Source organism: Castor canadensis, chromosome 12 (assembly GCF_047511655.1).
Source record: "Castor canadensis chromosome 12, mCasCan1.hap1v2, whole genome shotgun sequence".
NCBI classification, from domain to species: Eukaryota; Metazoa; Chordata; class Mammalia; order Rodentia; family Castoridae; genus Castor; species Castor canadensis.
Window position 1 is genome coordinate 104,394,644 of NC_133397.1, and position 25,411 is coordinate 104,420,054.

At 43.2% G+C, this 25,411-nt stretch overlaps 1 protein-coding gene across 2 annotated transcripts; it reads left to right on the forward strand.

Annotated features, from left to right (window-relative positions):
- The first annotated feature begins 5,038 nt into the window (after positions 1-5,038).
- Hmgcs2 (3-hydroxy-3-methylglutaryl-CoA synthase 2) lies at positions 5,039-24,637 on the forward strand. Of its 2 annotated transcripts, XR_012439881.1 has the most exons (11): positions 5,039-5,193; positions 11,317-11,771; positions 16,958-17,083; positions 17,562-17,726; positions 17,944-18,106; positions 19,559-19,729; positions 21,175-21,281; positions 21,837-21,962; positions 23,113-23,224; positions 23,811-23,865; positions 24,192-24,637. XR_012439881.1 is itself a non-coding variant. In XM_020187998.2 (10 exons), the coding sequence occupies exons 1-9, from the start codon at positions 5,099-5,101 to the stop codon at positions 23,217-23,219; spliced, it is 1,515 nt and encodes a 504-aa protein (XP_020043587.2). In that variant the 5' UTR covers positions 5,039-5,098; the 3' UTR covers positions 23,220-23,224; positions 24,192-24,637. The 2 variants fall into 2 exon arrangements, 1 of the variants encoding a protein (XP_020043587.2); XM_020187998.2 differs by lacking the exon at positions 23,811-23,865.
- The last annotated feature ends 774 nt before the right edge of the window (positions 24,638-25,411 follow it).

The window sequence follows — 25,411 nt, forward strand, 5'->3', positions numbered from 1 at the left end:
AAGTTTTTCTGAACTGAGATATTTTCCCATTGTTGAACAATGGAAATGTGTATTTATCAACTCACCCAATATTCCTCCTCTCGGGTTTCCTGTTTTTCAAATATTGTTGACAATATCTTAGCATTTTCAGAAAAAGATTTTCCCCTTTTCTTTTTCCTACTGACCTTTGTTGAAAGTTCCCCAATCAAATGTCCTACTCACTAACTACTTTGTTTCCATGTTGTAGTAGTCCTCATCTAGCATGTTTCTTTCAATAATCTATTTCATTATTACATACGCAATTCTGAGCTATGATTTCTTCTAATGCCCTACAGTGTTATTCTTCCGATTTGTTTCATCTGTTTCAAAAGCTGTGTGTTGGATGGTAGTGTTGTCCTGTTCCCCTTCTGGTCCTCAGGAGTGGATTATTTTGGTTGTGAGTTTGTGCTGTCTGCAGTAATGGCTTCTCTGGTGCTGGAAGCACTACCCAGTTTGGCCACATTTAAGATGAGGTCAGGGACAGCCTGTGTGGACTGCCCCAGACACCACAAAACTGCATCTGTGCTTCACCAGGAGACTTCTCTAGCTAAGGTTCCCTGGTTGAGCTGCTTGAAAACACAGCAGTAGGAGAAAATATTGTTGGGGTTAGAAACTGAGGCTTTTAGGGTGATTGTCAAAGTAGGATTAGCGAATCTACAGATGGGCCCACAGCTGGTTTATAAGCTGCTTCTCCTCTCGCTGCTTCTCCTCTCACTTCCTGCCCACAGGTTCCAGCCCAGCCTCTGCCCACACACACATCAGCCCCAGCCACCTTCAGGCTCTTCAAGGGTTTCTCACACTTTGTTTGAATTCACACTTTTTCTTCTTCTCTGGTGCTTCCCAGGTGGATGTAGGAAGAACATTCATGACAGTTTGCCACATTGCCAGAAGTTTTGACATGATTAAATGCTATGCAAACCCAAATTAGGATGATAACTAGGACAGATTACTTGATAATTATCTACTAATAAAATTTCAGGAGCTCAAAACAGAAAAGAAATTACTTGTGCAAATTGGGCATTTTGTGACACATTATTTGTTATTGACATAAAATGTGAGAAAAGAATTATTTTTCAAACTGTTTAAAGGTATGCAAAGATGAAGGCCTAGCACAGAGAAAAGATGACCTGAGTTTACTCACTGAGAATCATGGATGACTGTACCACTTCTAACAAGTTCTCCCCCGTGCAAACATTGGATCTTTCCCACTTGAGACCCCACCTCATCTTTCTAGGTCTGTCCCCGAGAGGATGTATAACGTAGGACCTGAATGCCCATCAAAGGCAGGACCACACATTGGAACACCAGTGCTCATTGTTTCCCTTCTGGCACCAGTTCATCACACTCTGTGCCCTTTCCCCTACTTTCCTCAGCAACTCTGATGTGATTAGATAGGAATCTAAATACACTACCCATAAGACTCAGTACACCTCTCTCTCCAAACTCTGCAGGCTTTGGAATTAAAGGTCTGCATTTCATCCCAGGTAACCACAAAAGTCCAGGCCTAGAAAATAAGAGATTGGGCCAATCACAACAAAATTACATGTCTCATTTGCTGCCCCTGTTCCACAGCAGAATCCATGTGACCATGAAATGAGAGCGCTCTGACTCAGAACTACCACAGTTAGAGTCAAACCACTCCATTCACCGTGTGGGAAACCACAAGCCAGGCCACTTAGCCTCTCAAAGCCTCAATGTCCCTCTCTTCCAAATGGGGGTAAGAATTCAGGTCACCTTCGCAGAGCTGTTGAAGCTCAGGCCTGCACTTGGATGTGCGGAGCTCCAGATGACTGACACTGTACCAGGATTATTATGAAATAAACAGTTTGTTTCCCAAAATATAAAGACTTCTGTATCTAGAAATAACTTTTTTACCCACATTCTGATTCTTAAAATTCTGAGGTTTTTTTCCTTTCCATCAAAGTATAAAGTGCCAATCCATGTGGGAGGAGGTGGCTTCAATTTACCAGTTACAGGAAACTTGGGTATTTTTGCAGAGCATTTGTTGAAAGGATTTCACCTTTCTGAAAAAGAAGACCCATGGACCTTACATGGGCTAAATGCTGACTTCACTAAATCAGCTGTCATGGCAGAATTGCTTTAAAAACAAACAATGTTTTGTAATGTTTAAATCCTAATCATCAATTTCTCTTTTACTGTTTATCTAACACTTAGCATACATTTTTAAAAAATTAATTCTTACTTTTCTCCACACCCTATTGCAGTTGAAGAACTCCAAAATCTCAAAGCAAAAGTAAAGATCTCTGTTTTCATTTAAGTAGTGTCAAGGGGTGCCAGGCACTGGTGACTCACATGTGCAATTCTAGATACTTAGGAGGCTGAGATAAGGAGGATTGTGGGTCAAGGCCAACCTTAGCAAATAGTTTGTGAGACCCCCATCTCCAAAAACAACCACAGCAAAATGGACTGGAGGTGTGGCTCAAGTGGCAGAGTGCCTGCTTTGCAAGCATGAACCCAGAGTTCAAACCCCATTCCAAAAAAGGGGGACGGGGGTCAAGGGGAAACTGAAAAAACAAAAACCTTGAAAGTAGAAGAGGAACTATTAGGGAGTGGGAAGGGTGGAGGAAAGTGGGAGGGAGGAGGAGGGGAAGGGTGGATGTGATTGTGCGTGTGTGGAAATGCCACAGCAAAACCCATTAATTTATTCAATGAATAAATATGTGCTATTATTAATTTAAAAAGAAGTATCAAAAAGTGGCTTCATTTAAGTATTGGGGAGGTGTGTCTTCTTTAGACACAACTGTTGTGTCCATTTCCTTCAACAGTTTGGTTAATTAGTAGATGAACTGGCGAGCTACCTCGTTGTACTTGATTGCAATCATACAACTAAGCCAACTAGATTCTTTTCACTGTGAAAAACACCCCCCCGCCAATGGGTACTTTTATAATACATTTCTGGAACTTTCTCAATTTACAAAAAATAGACTTTTACAGGAATATTCACACAAGATTATTCACATAATGGAGCCATTTGATAAAATTGAACACAAAACCCACCCAATCTAATCAAACTTTCCTCCTCAGTGTACATAACAAATTTGGCCTGTGATAAACACTGGGAATTCTGACAGATGAATCAACTCCTCCCCTTCCCCCTTTTAACTAGGCAGTTACTGTGTTAAGCCATGTGTGCGCATTAGCGCATTTAATTTTCACAACTGATGTGGCACAGTTCTTGCACCCCGTTTACAAGACTCTTCAAAGCATCAAGGTTATGACTGGAATGTGAGGGTAAAGTCATATGGAGGACAAAAACATGGAAGTGAAACTTCAGTGAGAGACCAAGAATGCCGAGATGGTGGAGAGAAAGGCTGTGGTTCATGAGCTTAAGTCTTTATGGTTGAGGGGAAATGGAGAAAGAATGTTTGTGGACTGCAAGAGCAAAGGGACATGGGACAACCCAGACTGATGGCATGTGCTTTAAGACAATAGGGTGTTTTGAGAGGATGGAGAGCAAAAATACTCTGATGTGTCAATAAAGAGCAAAGAGACACATGCCTTATTTTACACACTGAACTGTATTGGATTGTGGTGGTCCAGAGAAGAAAAGATCACAGCCACCATTTGAAAAAGCTGCAGGGTGACACAGACAAGAAGCAATAGACAATTCAGAGAAGAGATAGAAAATAAAGATTCTCTGTCTTGTTTTGTGGTGGTAGGTATTGAAATCAAGTCTTCCCATTTGCTAAGCAAGTGCTGTACCACTTGAGCCATGATCCCAGTCTTTTTTATTTTAGTCTGTTTTTCAGGTAGTCTTACGAACTTTGCCCAGTCTGTTCTTGGACATGATCCTCCTACCTCTGCTTCCTGATTATCTGGAATTACAGGAATACACTACCATGTCCAGTTAGGAAATGAGGCATCTTTTTGATGATAGAACTTTGAAGACGGCTCAATGGAAGGGTACAAGTGACAGAGCTAGGTGAGAGATTGAGTCAGAATAGCAATGCACCATGATGTATGGAGATAAGAATCTAAAGATGGTAGAAGACTAGGAGTTCTGGACTTTGGTGGGGGGTTCCTAGAGGTTCTTTGTCTTCAGGAAAATAAAGTCAACTCTATCTGCCTAATGCAGGAACCACTGATTCTTTTCTGTGTCCTTCACAGTGACATTAAACAAAAGGGATAAGTGCATAAACCACTGAGTAGATGTATGCCCCTCATAAAACATAAAGGGAGACCAGTGCCATGAGAAGGATGGAGGCAGAGATTCATTTAGAATACAAATACCTGATGTGGGTAACCTTTGCACGGAGAAGTAGAAGAACAGACAGAAAGAGTAGAATCTGGAGTCAAAAGACGTGGCTGTGTCCCCACTCTGCAACTTACTAGCTGTCAGTCTTGGGTGAGAAACCACATCTCTCAACATAGCTCTTGACCTTGTCCTTCTTTCTTAGGAGAACTTGAGCTTCAAATGACAGTCACCACTTGGGGGTCCTGTATCTCCACTGTAGTGCTCACTGCATCCGACTTGGAAATTGTGCAGCACTACACACACATAGTGGTGGACAGTAAAGATAAGCAAATTACAGCAGGCTCCTTGTGCCCAGCCTTCATATATGGGCCAATACCCACTCCCCTCTTTGAAGAGCAGCTACTCAAACATTCATTCCATTGGTTTTCAATGTTCTTTTCTTATACTATACAGTCACAGCTCACACCTCAGAGATGATTATGTCCAGCAAGTGAGACTCGCTCAACTAAGGGGTCCAAGAGAGGCCAATTGGGGTTTCCTATGGATGTGTCACAAGGAACTTCAAAGCCTTCCCCCTTTGGTGGTGGGGCAAAAATAAAGCTGCCTGGGAGCCTAAAAAAGGAAGCCAGTCCACAAGACCCAGGAACCAGGCAGCTATGTACATGTTGAAGAGACGATGTTTTTCTTTGACTCGTACATGTTCTGAGACCTTTGGCCCAGTTTTTGAAGCAGGCTGAGCCTGGAGAAGCTGAGGCGTGGCTTCTGGTTCAGTCCCAGGGCTCTCTCTATAAAGGCCAACCCGGAATTGCTGGGCATCTTTCCCAAGGGCTGTGAACTGCTAGCTTTCAACTTGCTCCTCTGGAAATGCAGCGGCTGTTGGCTCCAGTGAGACAGGTGCTGCAAGTGATGAAGGGTGCTTCCATCACACCTGCTCGCCTGCTCCCAGCAGCCCACCAACGGTAAGTCCTATTCTTCCAAGGACAGCACAGGCCACTCTTTCTGAAGCATCACTGGTGAGGCTTGTGCATAGTTTTTGACAAGCAAGTTAACTTCTCAGGGTCTCAGTTACCTGTCTGTAGAGGGACAGTCCTTTCAGTTGTAGGATTGGAGAATCCCAAGCATGTGATGCATACTTGGGACAACAGCAACTTTTCCTCTGCTAGCTGCAACAGGAAGCAGAATTTTCAGTGCAGAGCCCATAGCCCTCTCCTCTCCTCCAGCTTCCTCACCTCTAACCCTCAGCTCTAGCCAAGACCCTCAGGACTCCACAGCCACAGTGGAGTTAAACAAGTGACTTAAAGTCACTGAGCCAAGATCCAAAGTGGATAAGAATAAGAAGTAGTGCTTCTCTATGCTCCAATGATATGAAATGGGACGTGAAATGTACAGATAATGTGTGAGTATACTTTTACACGTGTGTGCATATGCTTGTGCAAGAAGAATATGCCTGCTTCTTTTTCTTTGTAAACACCCTGTTAGTTTGGCCCAAGTATTACCCAGCGATGATGAGATACAGCTGTGTGGTTCCCTGCCACCCACGTGCTATTATGTGGTCCCTAACCCATCCACTGTACCTCAGGACTAGTCCCCTGTTTGTACTCTGTGTTCCATGAATACTGAATATGTTTTGGTTTTGGGTTTTCCCCCATCCAGCACCCATGGAATCTCATTAGCTTCCTTATTTTCTTCATGAATGTAAAATCACCCCCATCCCCCACCCCCACCAAACCAATGCATACAGATCCAGTGTCCCAGCTCAGAATTTAACTTGTTTCTGTATTTGTGAGGAAGGGGTGGGCAACAACTTGCTTGTTTCAATCAGCAACAGTTGGCCTCTGACCAAGAGTCAAACCTCAGTCCTTACCAACATTTTGACTTCACTGGTCCAGACTCCTGGAGACCTCATCCCATTTCTTTTCGGATGTCCTCATTGTCAATGTCACTATCCATGTCCTGATCTAATATTGAGAATGGTGCTTATGGGGCACCCTTCTATAGATATCTGTCCCCTCTAATCCAGCTTTAAGTCTAATCTGAGAGCTGTCCCATGCCAGCATCAGCTTCCTTTGCCTCTATGATTGAGCAAGACCACCCATGTCTCCCACCTCCCCGTTCCCCACTCCTGCTCTCCTCCTCAGTAGTCCAGCCTTCAGGCTTCCTCTCCATCCCTCTACTCCTTCCCTAGCAGAAACACCTTCATCTACCAAGCTTGATCTCAAATGCAGCCTCTCTCATGAGGCCTGTCCTTGTCCTCCCACATGCAGACTCCTCTGCCTTCTTTGAACTCCTAGGGAATTTTGCCCATGTCCCTTTTGTGGTCCTCATGGCCTCTGCCTCACAGCTGGGCTATGTTTGTGCTTATCTCGTTCCTCACACTGTCATGGCTGTCTTCAAGAACATCGCCCTCTTCCTTGTGCAATCCTCCACCCCATGGCATCCTTTCCAACACAGTTTCTGGCACATAATATTTAATTCTGAAACACACAGTCACCCTCAATGGAGGTACTTGTGCAAGCACAAGGAAACACAGGGGAGGGGAGCACAAGGGAAGGAGGCAAGGTGGAATGAAGGAATAAAAATTTGGTGCACGTTCTTGAACCAGGCAATGCCTGAACAAACTGATTTTAAATTAAGTAAAGTGACTGCTCCTTAGAGAAGGTGCAAAATGATATGTGCACTCTTAACATTACATGTTCCCTGTCTTCCAGGCTCTGAAATTGACATCCTGAAATCATCCTACCAAGACCATTACAAAAGTTACCAAGAGATTTGTTTTTGGCACCTCTCCTTGAACCTTAGGGGAGAGTTGGGCCAGGGAAGGCAGAGTGAGAACAAAGCTGGGGGAAAGCCAGTGAGTCTGGAAGCTCCGGGTGCTGGCTAACCATTAGCTCTGTAGTCCTGGGGACGCTCCTCCATAAATATTTGCAAGTACGAACTCCAGTTATTTAGAGGGCACTAGATAAATTGGCAGATAAATAAGTTCTCAACCTCTCTGGTTGGAAAATGACCAGCACTACTCTTATCTCCTATCGTTCCTTAAAAATGGTCATCCTGACCCAGGTGCCGGTGGCTCATGCCTGTAATCCTAGCTACTCACGAGGCAGAGATCAGGAAGATTGCAGTTTGAAGCCAGCTCAGGCAAATAGTCAGCAAGACCCTATCTTGAAAAAACTCTTCTGGTGGAGTGGCTCAAGGTGTAGAACCTGAGTTCAAGCCCCAGTACTGAAAAAAAAAAAAAAAGACCATCCTGGTGGGAAGTGCCAAAATTGCACAGAGTCCCAAAGTGATTGAACTAAGAGCATTCATTCTTATTTAGGCTTCTGTGACATGGAGATACTCAGTCACCTAGAGCAGTAAGGGGACAGACTATTTCCTCCACATGAAAAACCGTGAAGTTCTTGTGAGCACATGGCTTCACCAGTGTGAACAATGAAGAAGGTCACCAAGTGACCTAATCTCAGGCACTTTCACATGGGAGCAGGTGGGAGGTGTGTTTGGTGAGCACTGGGCGCTGAGAGGAGAAACTTCAGATCTCAAGAGTCAGGGCTGAAGAGGGGTAGATAGGCCCAGAAAACAGTTTTCCTCTTCCCTCTTCTGATGACCTTCCATTTTTTTTTTTTTGTCTTTGCACCATTAGAATGGTGCTTTCTGTCCTCTGCACCCCCACAGGTTTGCTGGCTCTATTACACACTGAGCCCTGAAAACCTCTGCCTCTTTGTGGGGACGAAGGATGTCTTATTCATCCACTATTGTGTGTCAGTTGTGTTGGGTGTGCTCAATAAATCCTGAGAGGGATAATCAGAAAAGGCAGAGAGGAAGGAATCCAGCAGAAGGCTTCCTCCAAACATAGGGAAATGGTAGCTTTGTTTCTGTGTAGTAAAAAGAAAGGAGAGGGCTTTTTTCATAAAGCATTGTTGAATTTTATCTCATTCTTTTTTTGTACCTATTGAGATAGTCGCATTGGTTTCATTCTCTATTATGTGAGCATGAGGCATTACGTATATGGATTTCCATGCATTGAGCCATGCTATTACCCCTGGGATAAATCTCACTCGATCATGATGCAGTCTTTTTTGGTGTGCTATTGGATTTGATTTGCTAGTATTTTGTGGGTTTTTTGCGTCTATGCTCATCAAGGATATTAGTCTGTAGTTTTCTTTTTTTGTTGTATCTTGGTCTGGTGGTCTTGCTCATTCTTAGAGGCAAGGGAAGCTGATGCTGGCATGGGACAGCTCTCAGATTAGACTTAAAGCTGGATTAGAGGGGACAGATATCTACAGAAGGGTGCCCCATAAGCACCATTCTCAATATTAGATCAGGACATGGATAGTGACATTGACAATGAGGACATCCGAAAAGAAATGGGATGAGGTCTCCAGGAGTCTGGACCAGTGAAGTCAAAATGTTGGTAAGGACTGAGGTTTGACTCTTGGTCAGAGGCCAACTGTTGCTGATTGAAACAAGCAAGTTGTTGCCCACCCCTTCCTCACAAATACAGAAACAAGTTAAATTCTGAGCTGGGACACTGGATCTGTATGCATTGGTTTGGTGGGGGTGGGGGATGGGGGTGATTTTACATTCATGAAGAAAATAAGGAAGCTAATGAGATTCCATGGGTGCTGGATGGGGGAAGACCCAAGAACAAAACATTTTCTTAAGTATTCAGTATTCATTGAACACAGAGCATAAGCAGAATGAAAGACAGGGTTAGTTCTGAGGTACAATGAATAGTTTAGAGACCACATGGTTTAGTTTAGTTTATCACATGGGTGGCAGGGAGCCACGCAGCTCTCTGATCATCACTGACCAGGTGGGAGGTGTGTTTGGTGAGCACTGGGAGCTGAGAGGAGAAACTTCAGATCTCAAGAGTCAGGGCTGAAGAGGGGTGAATGGGCCCAGAAAACGGTTTTCCTCTTCCCTCTTCTGATGACCTTCCATTTTTTTCTCTGCACCATTAGAATTGTGCTTTCTGTCCTCAATTTTTTATTCATATCATGAATTAGCTTCCTAATTTCACTGAATTGTCTGTATTCTTTTGTATCTCAGTAAGTTTCCTTTAAATCATTATTAGAGTTATTTTTCAGGCAATTCATCAATTTCCTTTTCTTTTGGGGGTCTGTTGCTAGAGCATTATTGTGTTTCTTTGTAGGTGTCCTGTTACCTGGATTTTTCATCTATCTAGTGACCCTACATTGGTATTTGTGCATCTGGTGGGTCAATTCCTTCTACAAATTTTATAGACTGGCTTTTATAGTAGAAGGTTTTCTCCCGGTAGTAGGTCAGAATGGCTACATTGATTTGGTTACTAATGGGTGCTTTAATGTAACATCTGTGAAGATTCTTCAGCTGTGAACAATGTTGGTGAAGTCTATGGTGTCTCAGTGGCCTAGGCTGTAGGAGGAGGTGTGAGATTGCTCTGTGTGGGGCGAAGCAACTGTCAGTTTCCACAGTTGATGTGGAGACAAGGCTACCCCAGTGGGCCCAGGTGGGTGTGGTGCAGCATGCTCAGCAGCCAGTGTGCAAAGGCTGTACAGGGGCTGAGCTGCACCAGTGAGCCCAGACAGTGCTCCTGTAAGTGACAGAAAACCATGGATGATTTTGTTGAACCTCCAACTTGCTCAGAACAGCCTGCCCATCTGCCTCTCAGGGCCTTAGTGAGAGTGAGGTAACCTTCTTAGATGGGCTTCTCAACTGATTTTAGGGGAGCCTTCAGGAGCATGGGTAGAGCCACCTGGGTGCTTCCTAGGGGGCTTTGTGGGTCAACCCTGCTCAGGAGTGACAGCTTTTATAGTCCAAGCCACTCAGAGATGATTGATTGCCCATCTGCTTCCCAGAGCTCAGGGTTAGTGGGTGAGGTCTCCTGAATGTAGTAGGAAGTGGGCCTCAGAAGGCCAAGCTAGTCAGGATGGGGTGACTAAGTGCTTTCCATGGCTGTGGGAGGGAGGATAGGAAGGGTCACTAGGCTGTTTCACAGCCAAAGGTTATAAAGGTGGCTTCCTGATTATTTCACAGAATCTGAGGTGGGCAAGGTCTCAAGATAGCACTGTGCTCTAGGAGCCTGGGTGGGGAGGGAACAACCTGGGCTAGGCTCTTTCTTTGGGGATCTGTAGTAAACATTGACTCAGGGCCTAGGAAGGCTATAGACTACTTCAACAGCAAATGTCTCAGTTATCTGTGCTGTGAGCCAAGACTTCTGGGGGCCTCTCACTTACCCTTTCCCTACTGAGCAAAGTCCCCCTTGGTTCAGATGGGAGGGTAGATGCTATAATTCCCTTCTTTATGAGGCTACCATATATCTCCATACTATGCAATGTCTTTACCACATCCACTTCTCTTCAGCATTCTGCTCAAATGTGTCAATGAAATAGCTGTTGTTTTTCCTTCGTGGAGGGAAGTGAGCCAGGTTCCTAGTCAGCCATATACTGATGTCACTTTCCTAGTAGAGGTATTAATTTAAGTTATATTACAGTAAGCTAACTATGCATATTGTAACCTCTGGGATCATCAATAAAAGAAAAATGGAATAAAAAGGACTGATAAATATTTACTTAATCAAAAAGAATTCAGGAAAAGGGAATAAAGGAACAAAGAACATAGAAGCAAATAGAAATAAATGAGAGATGGCAGAATTAACTCCAACTATATCAGTAACTACAGTAACATAAATAGACTAAACACTCTAATTTTATACACTAATATTATCAGACTTGTTAAATTTTCTTAAAGATTCAACTAAATACAGTCTATACAAGAAAAATGTTAAATATAAAGACTCTAAGAGGTTGAAAGAATAACAGGACAAAAAATATGACGTGCTAAAAGTATAAAGGGACAGGATTACCATGTAAACAGTAGCCAAAAAGCTAGTGTATTCATACTGACATCAGAAAAAGTGGACTTTATGGTAAGAGTATAAGGATAAAAGGGTCAATTCAGCCCATATGACAATACTAACAATTTACTCATTCACTAACATAGTTTAAAAATATATCGCCATGAATCAAATAATTGCTAGGTTACTATTTTTTGAGGCAGCTATCTATAGATTATCAGTAAGATTATGATTGGTATCTTCCCCACAGGTTTTCTACAGTCTCTGCAGTCCCCTTGGCCAAAACAGATGCTTGGCCAAAAGATGTGGGCATCCTTGCCCTGGAGGTCTACTTCCCAGCCCAATATGTGGACCAAACTGACTTGGAGAAGTTCAACAATGTGGAAGCAGGGAAGTACACAGTGGGCTTGGGCCAAACCCGTATGGGTTTCTGCTCAGTCCAGGAAGACATCAACTCCCTATGCCTAACGGTGGTGCAACGGTTGATGGAGCGTACACAGGTCCCATGGGACTCCGTGGGCCGATTGGAAGTGGGCACCGAGACCATCATCGACAAGTCGAAGGCTGTCAAAACAGTGCTCATGGAACTCTTTCAGGAATCAGGCAACACTGACATTGAGGGCATAGATACCACCAATGCATGCTACGGTGGCACTGCTTCCCTTTTCAATGCTGCCAACTGGATGGAGTCCAGCTACTGGGACGGTATGTGCACAAGGGGCATTCTGGAAAAAAAAGAGCTCGGGTTATAGGCTGAATTCTATCAGTTTTTCTTCTCACTTCCCCAGATGGTTTGTCCTGGGAGGGAATGACAATTTATTCACATAGTTGCTGCTACCATCCAACAGCCACAGTGTCAATAACCATTTACATGTGTACAGCTTTATACAGCTAGTCAGGTAGCATGATCACATAGCCACTCACTTAGTCCTTACAATACCATAGGATGTGGGTGTCATACCTGATTATAGATGAGAGAATGAAGATCTGACACTAAATCAAATCCAAGGTATTTCTCAATTTACTGTATCTATTTCTCTTAAATATTTCCTAAGTCTTTGAGAGAAAGATTGATGATTGTAAAAGATTTATACATATTTATATGTTGGAGGGCAAACACTGGTAGAAGTAAGCCAAGATATCACACAGAGACTATTGTAGAGTATGTCAATCCTTTCCTGGCTCCTAAGATACTGATTTTTGCTTAACATATTAACATTACCTGGTATCTTGCTTATGTCTTCCCTCAAACCTATATTTTGGAGGAATTACTCCTATTGTAGTGGCTAGAAAAATTCCAAGGGAAGCAGTACAAGATGAGAGTTAGAAAGCCTAGCATACTCAATAATTGTGATGTTTCTTTACCTCCTAGTGCCTCAGAGTTCTTATGTGCCTCTGCCTTTCAAGACTAGTAAAAGGATTGAATAAAATAATGCATAGATGTATGCAAGACCTTGCCATCAAGGCACTCTCTATATTTTTTCTTTACTAGGTTTTTTTTCAGTTCTTTAAAACATTTTTTTCTTTTTTCATATATTCATATGTACATACATTGTTTGGGTCATTTCTCCCCTTTGCCCCCCTTGCTTCCAGGCAGAACCTGTTCTGCCCTTTCCTCCAATATTGTTGAAAAGAAGACATAAGCATAATAAGAAAGACATGGATAGCTATACAGAGAAATTCCTAACATTGCTTCCATGCACAAGTGTGTTACAACCCGAGTTGATTCATCTCTACCTGACCTCTTCACTACTTCCCAATCACCTTCCCATATTGACCTCTGTCATTTTAAAGTTACTGTATTAGCTCCTCTGCAGTGGGGACATCAAACACTTTCATGTTTTGGTTTCCTACCTATCCCATTCCTCCCATATGTGCTCTCCCCTTAGCTTGTGACCCAAGTCCAACAACATTGCTGCATTTGCCCTGGATCTAAAATCCGCATATGAGGGAGAACATAAGATTTTTTTTGTCTTCTGACAAAAACATCATCCTGTCTCACTCAGGATGATGTTCTCCAGTTCCATCCATTTACTTGCAAATGATAAGATTTCATTCTTCTTCATGGCTGAGTAAAATTCCATTGTGTATAAGTACCACATTTTCTTTTTTTTTTCATTTTTCTTTTATTATTCATATGTGCATACAAGGCTTGGTTCATTTCTCCCCCCTGCCCCCACCCCCTCCCTTACCACCCACTCCGCCCCCTCCCTCTCTCCCCCTCCCTCTCCCCCCCCCAATACCCAGCAGAAACTATTTTGCCCTTATTTCTAATTTTGTTGTAGAGAGAGTATAAGCAATAATAGGAAGGAACAAGGGTTTTTGCTGGTTGAGATAAGGATAGCTATACAGGGCATTGACTCACATTGATTTCCTGTGCGTGGGTGTTACCTTCTAGGTTAATTCTTTTTGATCTAACCTTTTCTCTAGTACCTGTTCCCCTTTTCCTATTGGCCTCAGTTGCTTTAAGGTATCTGCTTTAGTTTCTCTGCGTTAAGGGCAACAAATGCTAGCTAGTTTTTTAGGTGTCTTACTTATCCTCACCCCTCCCTTGTGTGCTCTCGCTTTTATCATGTGCTCATAGTCCAATCCCCTTGTTGTGTTTGCCCTTGATCTAATGTCCACATATGAGGGAGAACATACGGTTTTTGGTTTTTTGAGCCAGGCTAATCTCACTCAGAATGATGTTCTCCAATTCCATCCATTTACCAGCGAATGATAACATTTCGTTCTTCTTCATGGCTGCATACAATTCCATTGTGTATAGATAGCACATTTTCTTAATCCATTCGTCAGTGCTGGGGCATCTTGACTGTTTCCATAACTTGGCTATTGTGAATAGTGCCGCAATAAACATGGATGTGCAGGTGCCTCTGGAGTAACAGTCTTTTGGGTATATCCCCAAGAGAGTACCACATTTTCCTAATCCATTCGTCAACAGTGAGACATCTTGGTTGTTTCCATAACTTGGCTATTGTGAATAGCGCTGCAATAAACATGGGTGTTCAGGTGCCTCTGGAGTAACCTGAGTTGCTTTCCTTTGGGTAAGCAACTAGGAGTGAGATTGCTGGATCATATGGCAAATCTAAGAAGCTTCCATATTGTTTTCCAGAGTGGTTGCACCAGCTTGCATTCCCACCAGCAGTGTACGAGGGTTTCCTTTTTCCCCACATCCTTGCCAGCATTTGTTGTTGGTGGTGTTTTTGATGATAGCTATTCTAACAGGGGTGAGGTGGAATCTTAGTGTGGTTTTGATTTGCATTTCCTTTATGGCCAGAGATGGTGAGCATTTTTTCATGTGTTTTTTGGCCATTTGAATTTCTTCTTTTTGAAAAGTTCTGGTTAGTTCAGTTGCCCATTTCTTTATTAGTTCATTGATTTTGGGAGAGTTTAGTTTTTTGAGCTCCATTCTTGGTTATTAGTCCTTTGTCTGAAGTATAGTTGGCAAATGTTTTTTCCCACTCTGTGGGTGGTCTCTTCAGTTTAGAGACCATTTCTTTTGTTGTACAGAAGCTTTTTAATTTAATGTTATCCCATTTGTCCATCCTTTCTCGGGGTTCTATTGAACAGATACCTATTGCTCCCAGAGTATTCCCTGCTCTTTCCTGTACTAACTTCAGAGTTTCGGGTCTGATATTAAGGTCCTTGATCCATTTTTTAGTACAGGGTAATAAGCATGGATCTAGTTTCAGTTTTTTTTGCAGGCAGATAACCACTTTTTCCAGAAACATTTGTTGAAGAGGCTGTCTTTTCTCCATTGTATGTCTTTGGCACCTTTGTCAAAAATAAGGTGGGCATAGCTGTATGGATTTATATCCAGGTCCTCTATTCTGTTCCACTGGTCTTCATATTTGTGTCAGTACCAGGCTGTTTTTATTGAACACAGGGCCAAACCCTTGTTAGGCAGGCACCATACCACTTGAACCACCCCACCATCAAGGCACTCTATATTTACCAAGTTTGAAAGTAGGACTAAAAACCTTGGAAACCATAGTAAATATTCATTATAATTAATTATAAAGTTTTCATGTTGACCAAGAGTTTAGAGGTTACCTAATCCAATATTCTTTTCTTTTTTTAAACAAAAAAGTGGGGAAGAGTCAAGAGAAGTTTAACAGTTTATCTCTGTTCACACTGCAAGACAGTACAACCCCACAAGTTCATTCATATCTTATGTGGCCTCACCTTCAATGGTTCCATTAACATGGATGGCCCAGTTTCTACATCGTCAAACCTCTTCTTCTTACAGTGCTTCTCCCGCATGGCACTCTTATTGATTCAATAATAATTATAGCAACCTATGCTATTATCACCACCACAATAGGTTCAACCTCCTATTTATATAGGGAGTAGAAATGAAAGACAAGGAACATCCACCAATTTTTAACCAAAAATCAGATTCTATTCTTAGAGACAATGTCAGCTTCAAGTATGTCATTTCAAATGAGTAGGCTTTGCTGAGTGCCTGAGTACTCCAAACATGAGAGGCTGTGAATACATCTGTCTTTGATATGATATCTTAGAAAAATAAAAAAAAAACCAAACTAGTGGGTTTGGTTCTTAGTTTTGTATGTAAAACAAAAAGTACCTCTAAGCTTGAACCCAAACCCCTGGACTGGAGGTGATACCTACCACCAAGACCAAGGGGGCCAGTGGAGATTAAGATCACTGCTTCTGATCTAGCCAACTGTCCACTGGGGACCCTCAAATGACAGGGAATGCCTCTAGGACATGTCAAGGGATTCTGAACCACTCAGAGGAAACAGCAGGGTGTGAAGGACCCTGAGTGGGGCTGACTCAGATTGGCTGGAATTCCCCATGTTTTATTGACTTCTTTTTTTTGAGAAAGTAATTGAACCTTATAGTTGGAAAAATAAAAAACATGTACTCATACACTAACAGGTGTAAAGTGAAGAAAAAGTCCCCTTTTGACACCCCATTACCACTTCCAGAATTTAATTAACACCAATAGTTTCCACGTATTCTTCCAAAATTTTCTATGTGCTAGATCAGCTTTAAACATTGTCACATTCTTCATCTCTGCTGTCTTAGAGATCATTCAACATCAACATACATAAGAGCTTCAGCATTCAGATACAAGTACAGAAAATCATCAAGACAGTTGTTTGTTGAGTAATGTTGTATCACAGAGTTAGCTACTGTGAATTCCCATCAAATGTGCTTACTTAAACTCTTTCCACATGAAAGTAGATCAAGGAGATCAAAACAGTAGCTTAGGATCTGGTCAGAACTGGGTTTGATTTTCAAATTCCATATTCACTAAGATGTGGCCTTAGACAAGCTAATCTCTCTGGAAGGCAGTGTCTTCTTCCCTAAGTGTAGACATCAACTACCTTATGGGACTATTTAAGGATTGTTTGAGGATAAGTAGCATCAATTCATATTTTAAATATTGATTTCCCTCTCTATTCCCTGTCCTTCTATGGTTTTAGAAGATATGTCAGGATCATGGAGTGCCAAAAAGTGATTGGTACAAACCTAAATTGTCTCCGCAAGTGTCAATTAACAAATTTTTTATTTAATCAAAAACCAAAATTTTGGCCAGGTGTGTTGGCATTTTGGGAGAGGGAGGAGGGTGATACAGGACGATCTTGAGTTTGAAGTCAGCTTGGACTACATAGCAAGACTTTGTCTCAAAAAAACAAACAAGAAAATAAACAAATAGAATCAAAAAACCAAAAGAAATAGAATTCTGAACAAATAAGCATGTTACAGTGGAATTAGAGGACACAGAGTTTTGACTTTACATTTCTAAAGTGCCATGGGTTCCACTAGAACTTATGCTTGTCGTTTTGTTTCGTTCCCTCTAAAACTATGCTGGCACACAGTGGGCAGGGAATGACATAAGGTCTTCTTGTCTGTCTTTGCAGGCCGTTATGCGCTGGTGGTGTGTGGGGACATTGCTGTCTACCCCAGTGGCAATGCCCGCCCCACAGGTGGGGCTGGAGCTGTGGCAATGCTGATTGGGCCACAGGCCCCTCTAGCCCTAGAGCGAGGTTTGTATCAAACCATTACCAAGAGCTGTGAAGGGCCTAGCAGAATACCTAGATCCTAATCCCAGGGTGTGAGGACAGTGTCTCTGGCCTCCAAAAGTCTTATCAGGGGATCAGAAGGTAGGAGGATGGACAGAAGGGAGTGGTGAGATTTTCTTAGCACGCATTGGGATAGGATCATGGGACCAGTGGGGCAGGTGCTGGGGAACTAAACCAGCAATTGCCTGAAAGAACAGGAGGAGATCAAAGTGCATCTGAAGATCTTGGCTTCTATTCCAGGCTTTGTTCAGCCCACGTGGGTGTGGAAAGTGAAATATAAATCCAATGTAATAAATGTAATCCATATGGGGGGACTGAGTAGGCTCTGCTTGGGTATGGGAGACATATAAAAGCCAGGAAGCTCTTTGCCCATGATTCTCCTATCCTGTCTGCTGGAGGCCACCTGCTTTGCACAGCCCCTGACCCCTCTGTGCCTTTCCAGGGCTGAGGGGAACCCACATGGAGAACGCATATGACTTCTATAAGCCAAATTTGAATTCAGAATACCCGCTGGTGGACGGGAAGCTCTCCATTCAGTGCTACTTACGGGCCTTGGATCGATGTTATGCAGCTTACCGTAAAAAAATCCAGAATCAGTGGAAGCAAGGTATGGGATTTGGATGGGAAAAAGCAGGGCTCTGTTTACATAGCTGACTTTGCCTGTGTCTTTCCCTGCATGGAGAGGGTACTTAGTCCATGCATGTAAGATGAATGAACACACCTCATGTGCTTGCGTCTGGAGGCCGTTGGCCTTAGACCTCTCTCCTAGAGTAGGTAGGTCTAAGCAGTCTAGCCTCATGCTTCCTCTGCACTTCCTTTTCCAGCTGGAATTGAGCGGACTTTCACCCTCGATGATATACAGTATATGATCTTCCACACACCCTTTTGCAAGATGGTCCAGAAATCTCTGGCTCGCCTGATGTTCAGTGACTTCCTGTCATCCAGCAGCGACAGACAGAGCTTATACAAGGGGCTCGAGGCTTTCAAGTAAGTCCTGTTTATGTAGGCTTGAGTTTCATGAGGATGAGCCAGGAGGAAATACCTCAGACCTTGGATCTGGACTTCTGGCACTCCTCCAACACAAGACAAAGGATCTGGGCCTTTCCATGGAGGGATGGAATGGGTTAAGTCTGTGTGGTGCCTTGCATATGTAATGTCAGGTGAGCATGGATAACTTACCTGCATCATTGGGTCAAGGTACTAAAATAAGCTTCAGAGAATAAGAAAAAGAGGAAAGGAAGTGTGGCTACATCATTCAGTCAGTAAATGTTTTCTGAACATCTGCTGAACATCATACTAAACTCTAGGGATACTCAAATGAATGTGACTCCATGGTCCAGGCCTTTGATTTGCTGTCTACACAGACATAGGCATACAGAAGCAAACAATTACAGTAAAGGATGGCAATGTGGGGACTGTCAGTCCCATTCTCACTTGCCATTGTTTTGCTGGTTACCACAGTTTCTCTCATGTATAAAATGAACATAGTCCAGCTCATCCCCGAGATGTCTAAAAGCAATAAGAAAGCTGTTTATTGGTGTCCTGCTCTAAGATAGTTAGAAAAGAATCATCTGCAATGTAAGGAATTCTCCCTGGGAGGGGGACTTTCTCTTTCTTCTTGGTGTCTGTTCACTTTAAGTTTTAGTCTACCAATATCTCCCTCTATACTAGCACTTACTTCTACTAACCCTGACACTAAAACATCAAAATTAGCACAAACAGTGCTTGTAAAACTTGCCCTATCAAAACAAAAGGTGTAGCACCAAAGAAAATAGCTTAGTACTTTTAACATATATAAATCTTATAATATAATAATAACTACTCTCATAGAAAAGTGGTCAAAAGGATATGAACAAGAACTTTCCTCAAAAAAGAAATGCAAATAATATTTAAAATGTGTATGCAAATTAGTAAACATTTAAGCAAGTTACTATTTGATTTACCTACTCTTTTTAAATTTTTAATACCCAGAATTGATGAGGCTGTGGGAAAAATGGGTAACAGTGGGTTTGCATGTTTTAAGGAGTCATGGGACATGTGTAAATGAACGTAGAGCTTTTTGGGCAGTATTTTATCAGGTAAAATAAGGTGATCAGAGATGATTTAATGTCCTGGAGAAATATATGCATATTCTGAGTAAAGAAAGCATACTGAACAAAATGTGTACTATAATTTTATTTCTAGTTTTCTAGTAGTTTATGAAAGTAGGGATGGACTCCACAAAAAACGTGTCCTCTAAATGCTATCTCTGAATGGTAGAACTGTTAGTGGCATGTTTAATTTGAATGTTTCTGCATTTCCATGTATTATTAAACAAAAAAAAACCTGTACCCCAAAGCTCCAGAGCCTTCTCTCCAGCCCCAAAACTGTCACTTTCTCCCCGCCCCCCCCACCCCCGCCACCAGCCACCTTACCTGACTGCCTCTGCCTGCCTCACAGGGATCTAAAGCTGGAAGACACCTACACCAACAAGGAAGTGGACAAAGCACTTCTAAAGGCCTCTCTGGACATGTTTAACAAGAAGACCAAGACTTCCCTTTACCTCTCCACGCACAATGGGAACATGTACACCTCCTCCCTGTACGGGTGCCTGGCCTCCCTTCTGTCTCAGTGAGTACTGTGTCTGGTCCACCTCTGGGGTCATCCAAGTTTGGCTCCTCTTTTAAAAGAAATGAAGGGAGAGAGGAGGGAGAAAGGAAGAAGGAAGATGAAAAAACTTGTTTCTAAGGTGTGTATGCAGGCAGAGTCACCATCTGTGTCTCCAAGTGAAGCACATGTGTGTAGTTCAAGATCTACCTGGGTGCAAGGAGAAAATGGTAGGGCTTGGGTACATATTCTGTCTCATCTATTAAAATCTCTGCACTTGCCAGGCACTGGTGGCTCACACCTATAATCCTAGCTACTCAGGAAGCAGAGATCAGGAAGACCACAGTTTGAAGCCAGGCCGAGCAAATAGTTCGAGAGACCCTATCTTGAAAAAACCCAACACAAAAAAGGGCAAGTGGAGTGGCTCAAGGTGTAAGCCCTGAGTTCAAGCCTCAGAACTACAAAAAAAAAAAGTCCTTGCACTTAGTCCAGCATGGTGATTAAGAGAGTCTAGCTTTATATCCCACAATTTGGGTTCAAATCTATTTACATCTCTTGAGCTTTGATCTTGAAAAAAATTACCTAACTTGGGGCCAGGCTTGGTGGCCTCCAGCTACTCAGGAGGTGGAGATTAGGAACATCAAGGTTCCAGGACAGCTCAGGCAAAAAGTTAGCAAGACCTTATCTCAAAAAAATAAGCTGGGCATGGTGGTTCACTGCTGTAATCCCAGCTCCGAGGGAGGTGGAGGTAGGAGGATTGCCATCTTAAGCCAGCCGGACAAAAGCAGGAGACCTTACCTGAAAAATAGCTAAAGCAAAAAGGGTTGGAGGCATGGCTTAAGTGACAGAGCACCTGTCTAAGCAAGTGCAAGGCGCTGAGTTCAAATTCCAGTACCATATATATAATAAATATGTATAAAAATACTTATGTGTGAACTTGATCAAATTATTACTAATGCGTGACTATGACTTAAGAAATTAAGGAGACCTGAGGGTGAGTCTAGGGGCCTGACCTCCATCTGGATGCACCTTCACAGAATTCATTTCTCTAGAGTGGGGAGAAATTTTCTTTGCACCCCAGAATTTTATTTATGCTTTATGTTTAAACTTTGGTTGCTGTGTTTCTTTTTATTTTTATTTATTTATTTATTTTTGAGACAAGGTCTCTCTATGTAGCCCTGCTGGCTTCAAATTCTCAATCCTTCCACCTGAGTGCTCCTGAGTGCTGGGACTGCAGATATGTACCATCACACCTGGCCTGGCCAGCTGCTCTCCTCTTCACAAGGTTTCTTACTCCTGGTTCTGTCATGGTTTCTACCAAGATTCTCTCTGTGAGGAATGCTTGGAGTGCATTTCTAGTTGCCTGAGGTGGACAAGGATGAGACAGGATGGACTTTACTTGAAATGTAAAACACGAGTCAATGCTTTACTTAAACACAGAATTTTGATTTTGTTTTCTTTCTCTGCAGTCACTCTGCCCAAGAATTGGCTGGCTCCAGGATCGGTGCCTTCTCCTATGGCTCAGGCTTAGCTGCAAGTCTTTTCTCATTCCGAGTGTCCCAAGACGCATCTCCAGGTGAGTTTTTCTATCAGGGACTCCTGACTAGAGCCCTCTGCTGCCTTGCCATGCTGAGACTGCATCTTGACAGAGCCATGTTGTGATCAAGAGCAAAGAAAATCCCTGGAGATATTTTAGCAACAGAGTAAGTTAGTGTAATTTATGTATTTAAAACACTTCCTTGGCTACAACTTAGTGACTGAGGAGGAGCAAAGGTGATATGGGAAAAAACAGTTGGACTGTTTCCACAAATAGTGTAGGCAAGAGTAATGATAGTTTGGTTGTAACTGATTAAAGAAAAGTTAATGGACTTGAAGTATCCAGTAAAGTTTGTCAATTGTTTCATGATTGTGCTGATCAAAAACACATATGTAAGCACTATGTAGGAAAAACCTTGACTGAATGCATCTGCCAGTCCATTTTGCTAACATTCACATTTGCTTATTATTTCTTGTATTCTGAGCCATACATACAGCCCTTCCCTGAGGATGCAAATTCCCGAGCGTCGTGGCTCTCTGTCGGTGTTAGTGATAATGACAATGAATATTTAGCAATCTTGTTTTGGCTTCCCAGGCTCCCCACTGGAGAAGCTGGTGTCTAGTGTATCAGACCTGCCCAAACGCTTGGACTCCCGAAAGCGCATGTCTCCTGAAGAATTCACAGAAATAATGAACCAAAGAGAGCAATTCTACCACAAGGGTAAGAAAAGGAACAGGAAGCAGGGAGGAGAAAATGTTCATCTCCATTCCATGCCAGTAGGTGGGAAGTGGGAGTCATCAGAAATCTAGCACCTAGTGGACCCAGGTCAAGGTTGAGATCAGATTGGGTGAAGATCAAAAGGAGCAAGAACTGTGTGTGCAAATAGAATGCTAAAGTGGGAAGAGGTAGGAGGTAGGGGGCTTCCGGGGAGAGATTATAGCTAACTACCTGGAACCTGAGGATCAATGTTGTCCCATGGAAGCCTTTGAAAACGCTGTCTGTGCAAATCCTGAAACACCCCAGACTTTATTCTTAGATAACCTAATCTAAACCTGAGCTAGTCATTTACTATGTGTCCTTCAGAAAATGACTGAACTTTTCTCTGTTGTCTCATTTCTGAAACTGTACTAGCTTTGCAGGATTTCTTTCCAAAGAGATTAAATGAGTTAATGTTCTTAGATAAGTTATCATCAAATATCATTGTCTCCTTCCAGATGCCCCCTTTCTTGGCCAAACGTAAAAACCAGAAAAGCAACAAATGAAAAGGAAATAAAAGTCAAAAATAGGACTGGAGAAGTGGGGCTTTCAAACCATGGTTGACATATTCTCAAACAAAGGTCGGGGCACATGGTTTGCAGGGTGGCCTAAACGGGAGGATGAATATGTGGAATTGGGAATGTTCTAGAAGCCCTAGACCTGGGGATCATTGATCTCATCAGCAGCAGGGACACATTTGAGCACTGAAAATAAAAACAGGATCTTTGTGCTGAATTTTAACGAACAAAGCTCTCAGCACTGCAATGGTTCAGAGCCACAGGTCCGAAATGGGGAAGGAAGTGTAGATTAGGAAGCAGGAAGTTCTAAGGGATACTCAGCTGAGGCAGAAAGATGCGATGAAGATTTCAGTGGACCAACGGCGTGCTTTCTGTAGAAAAATACATCACTCATGTAATAAACACGATGATGGCCAGGCAGGCCACGAGTACCAGATCCAAGATGGTTGTCTCTCCGGCTGTCCTGCCCAGTGTTCTGTGACCTTGAATGTGACCTTGCACTTCACCTTGAACCTGTGCACCTTCCTGTTCCAACTTTCTCTTCCCCAAACCCAGGCAGCTCTTTTTGAATCTGATCTCTTTGCCTCATTCTACAGTGAATTTCTCACCACCTGGCGACACAAACAACCTTTTCCCAGGTACTTGGTATCTGGAGCGAGTGGACGAAATGCACCGCCGCAAGTATGCGCGGCGCCCGGTCTAAAGGGGGTGAGTGAGGGCGGGGGCGCGGGGATGGACCGGGGAGGGGGCGCACTGGGCCCTGATGACTTCCTGCGGGTGGGAGTTGCTATTGGGATTCTGTAGCCAGGCCAGAGAGCATCACACCTACGAAGTGACTGAAGCCACTGTGTGCCTGAGCAGCGATGACAACGCTAGGGAAGGCAGAAGCTGGGAGAGAAGCACTTTCTGAAATCTTTTCTTTTCCTCATCTTGGAGTTTGAACTCAGGGCCTACACCTTGAGCCACTCCATCAGCACTTTTTTTGTGTGTTAGGTATTTTCGAGATAGGGTCTTGTGAACTATTTGCGCTGGCTGGCTGCCAACTGTGATGCTGATCTCTGCCTCCTGAGTAGCTGGGATTACATGTGGGACTGAGAAGGGCAATGTCAGGGTCACAAGACTTCACACTATACCAGGCAGTTTGTTTGAAATACAGTTCTTAGGGGCAGGTTAGTGGCAAAACAGGCTAACAAGTACATGCAGCTAGTTCAGTCATGAGAAACAGAGAAAGAGAGAGACAGGGACTTGGAGGTTTTCAAAGGATAATTCCAAATTAGATGTCTTCTTTCACCAGTGCTGGGGCAGTGTTGTGCTTACTGGGACCGTATCTGCTCATGCTGATTATTCAGGTGACAATGGCTTTCAGCTGAAGGAAGGACTTATGTCAATGACTGGTGGAGCTCCTTGGGTCCCTGCACTGCCCCAGCCTCCTGCCTGTTCAGGCAGAGCATGTGACAGGGGTCCTCTTCACCCCAGCCTTGACTCCTGTAAGCATTGGGTGTCAGGTCCTTCAGGCATCAAGGCTTGGAGCTAAGTGGGCATCCCAGACCTCAGGGTGCAGTTAGGGGAGCCCCTTTGTACAGCCACTCCTACATCTTGGTCAGGGAGCAGGTGTGGGGGTCGGGGTGTATAGGATGAGATTCATGAATAAATCTTTTTTTGTTTTACTTTGTAGAGATCCATGGAATGGTTCATTACCAGAGCTTCTGTCCACAAATCACACACTTAGTATTCCACTCTTAGCTGGTAAATGAATTGACACTGTAGTCCCCTGAAGAAGCATCAGCCCTGTGGTGAGGGGCCCATCCTTTGCGGTCCTTCATGACTTTCCCTGCTGCGGTCACTGTCAAGGGTTCATAGTGCTATGGCCAGGGTCCCTTTGTGAAGAGGGAGATGAGGAAAGGTAAGGCTGCTTCCTGCATCACTGGTTTCCTGAAATGTGGAATAGAAGTTGTCTCCTTCAAGGTCCAGATAAACCTTCTTATCATTTGTTACAGCTTATTATTATACTGCTGTGATTTTTTTTTTTTTTTTGCTTATTTCTTACAGTGTCCTGTGACTTTCTGAATTTTGTATCTTGTTCTGAGCTAATACCTGGTCATTAAAAAAGAGAGAAGAAAATGACTCTTGTATTTTCTGGAACCCAAAGCACACTGAAGGCCAGACACTCACCATACCCACTTCTGATTCCATTTGAATGCCACCTGCCAAGAAGTACTATGGCTGGTGGAGTGGCTCAAGTGGTAGAGTGTCTGCCTAGCAAGTGTGAGGCCCTGAGTTCAAACCCCAGTGCTGCCAAAAAAAAATTAAAATTAAAAGAAGTATTATGGCAGATATAAAGCAAATAAAGATAATGAGATATGGCTTCTTCCCCCAGACGCCTTCTCTATTCTACAGACACCATCCAGGCAGGGGCCAGCAGGAACTATAGATCAAACCTTCTTTTCACACCTGGCCAGTGTTACTTGGACAAAAACCAAAAAACACAGATCACACCAGGCACTCAGGAGACAGAGGCAGGAAAATCAGAGTCTGAGGTCAGCCTGGGCTACACAGTAACAACGACAACAAACCAGGGCACAGGTTAATAGATTAAGTTTGGGGATTCTCTAAGCAGATAAATAAAGAAATTTTAAAAGTTTTGATACCAAGCAGGAAAGTGTCCATTAAATGATTTCTGTTTCACTTGGATTGAGGGCATTGCTCTTTCCAGAGTCCTCATAGGAGGAGCTGGGGCCTGAACTGAGGAGGAGAGAGGAAAAACAAGGAAGAAGAGGGGAGCACTAGGGCTGTTGCCCTTCATTTCTTTTAAAAAGCCCTTGGAGAAGAGCGGTTCCCTAGCCAGAGATTAGGATGGCAGCCCATGAAGAGATGACTGTGTCACACAGATACCAG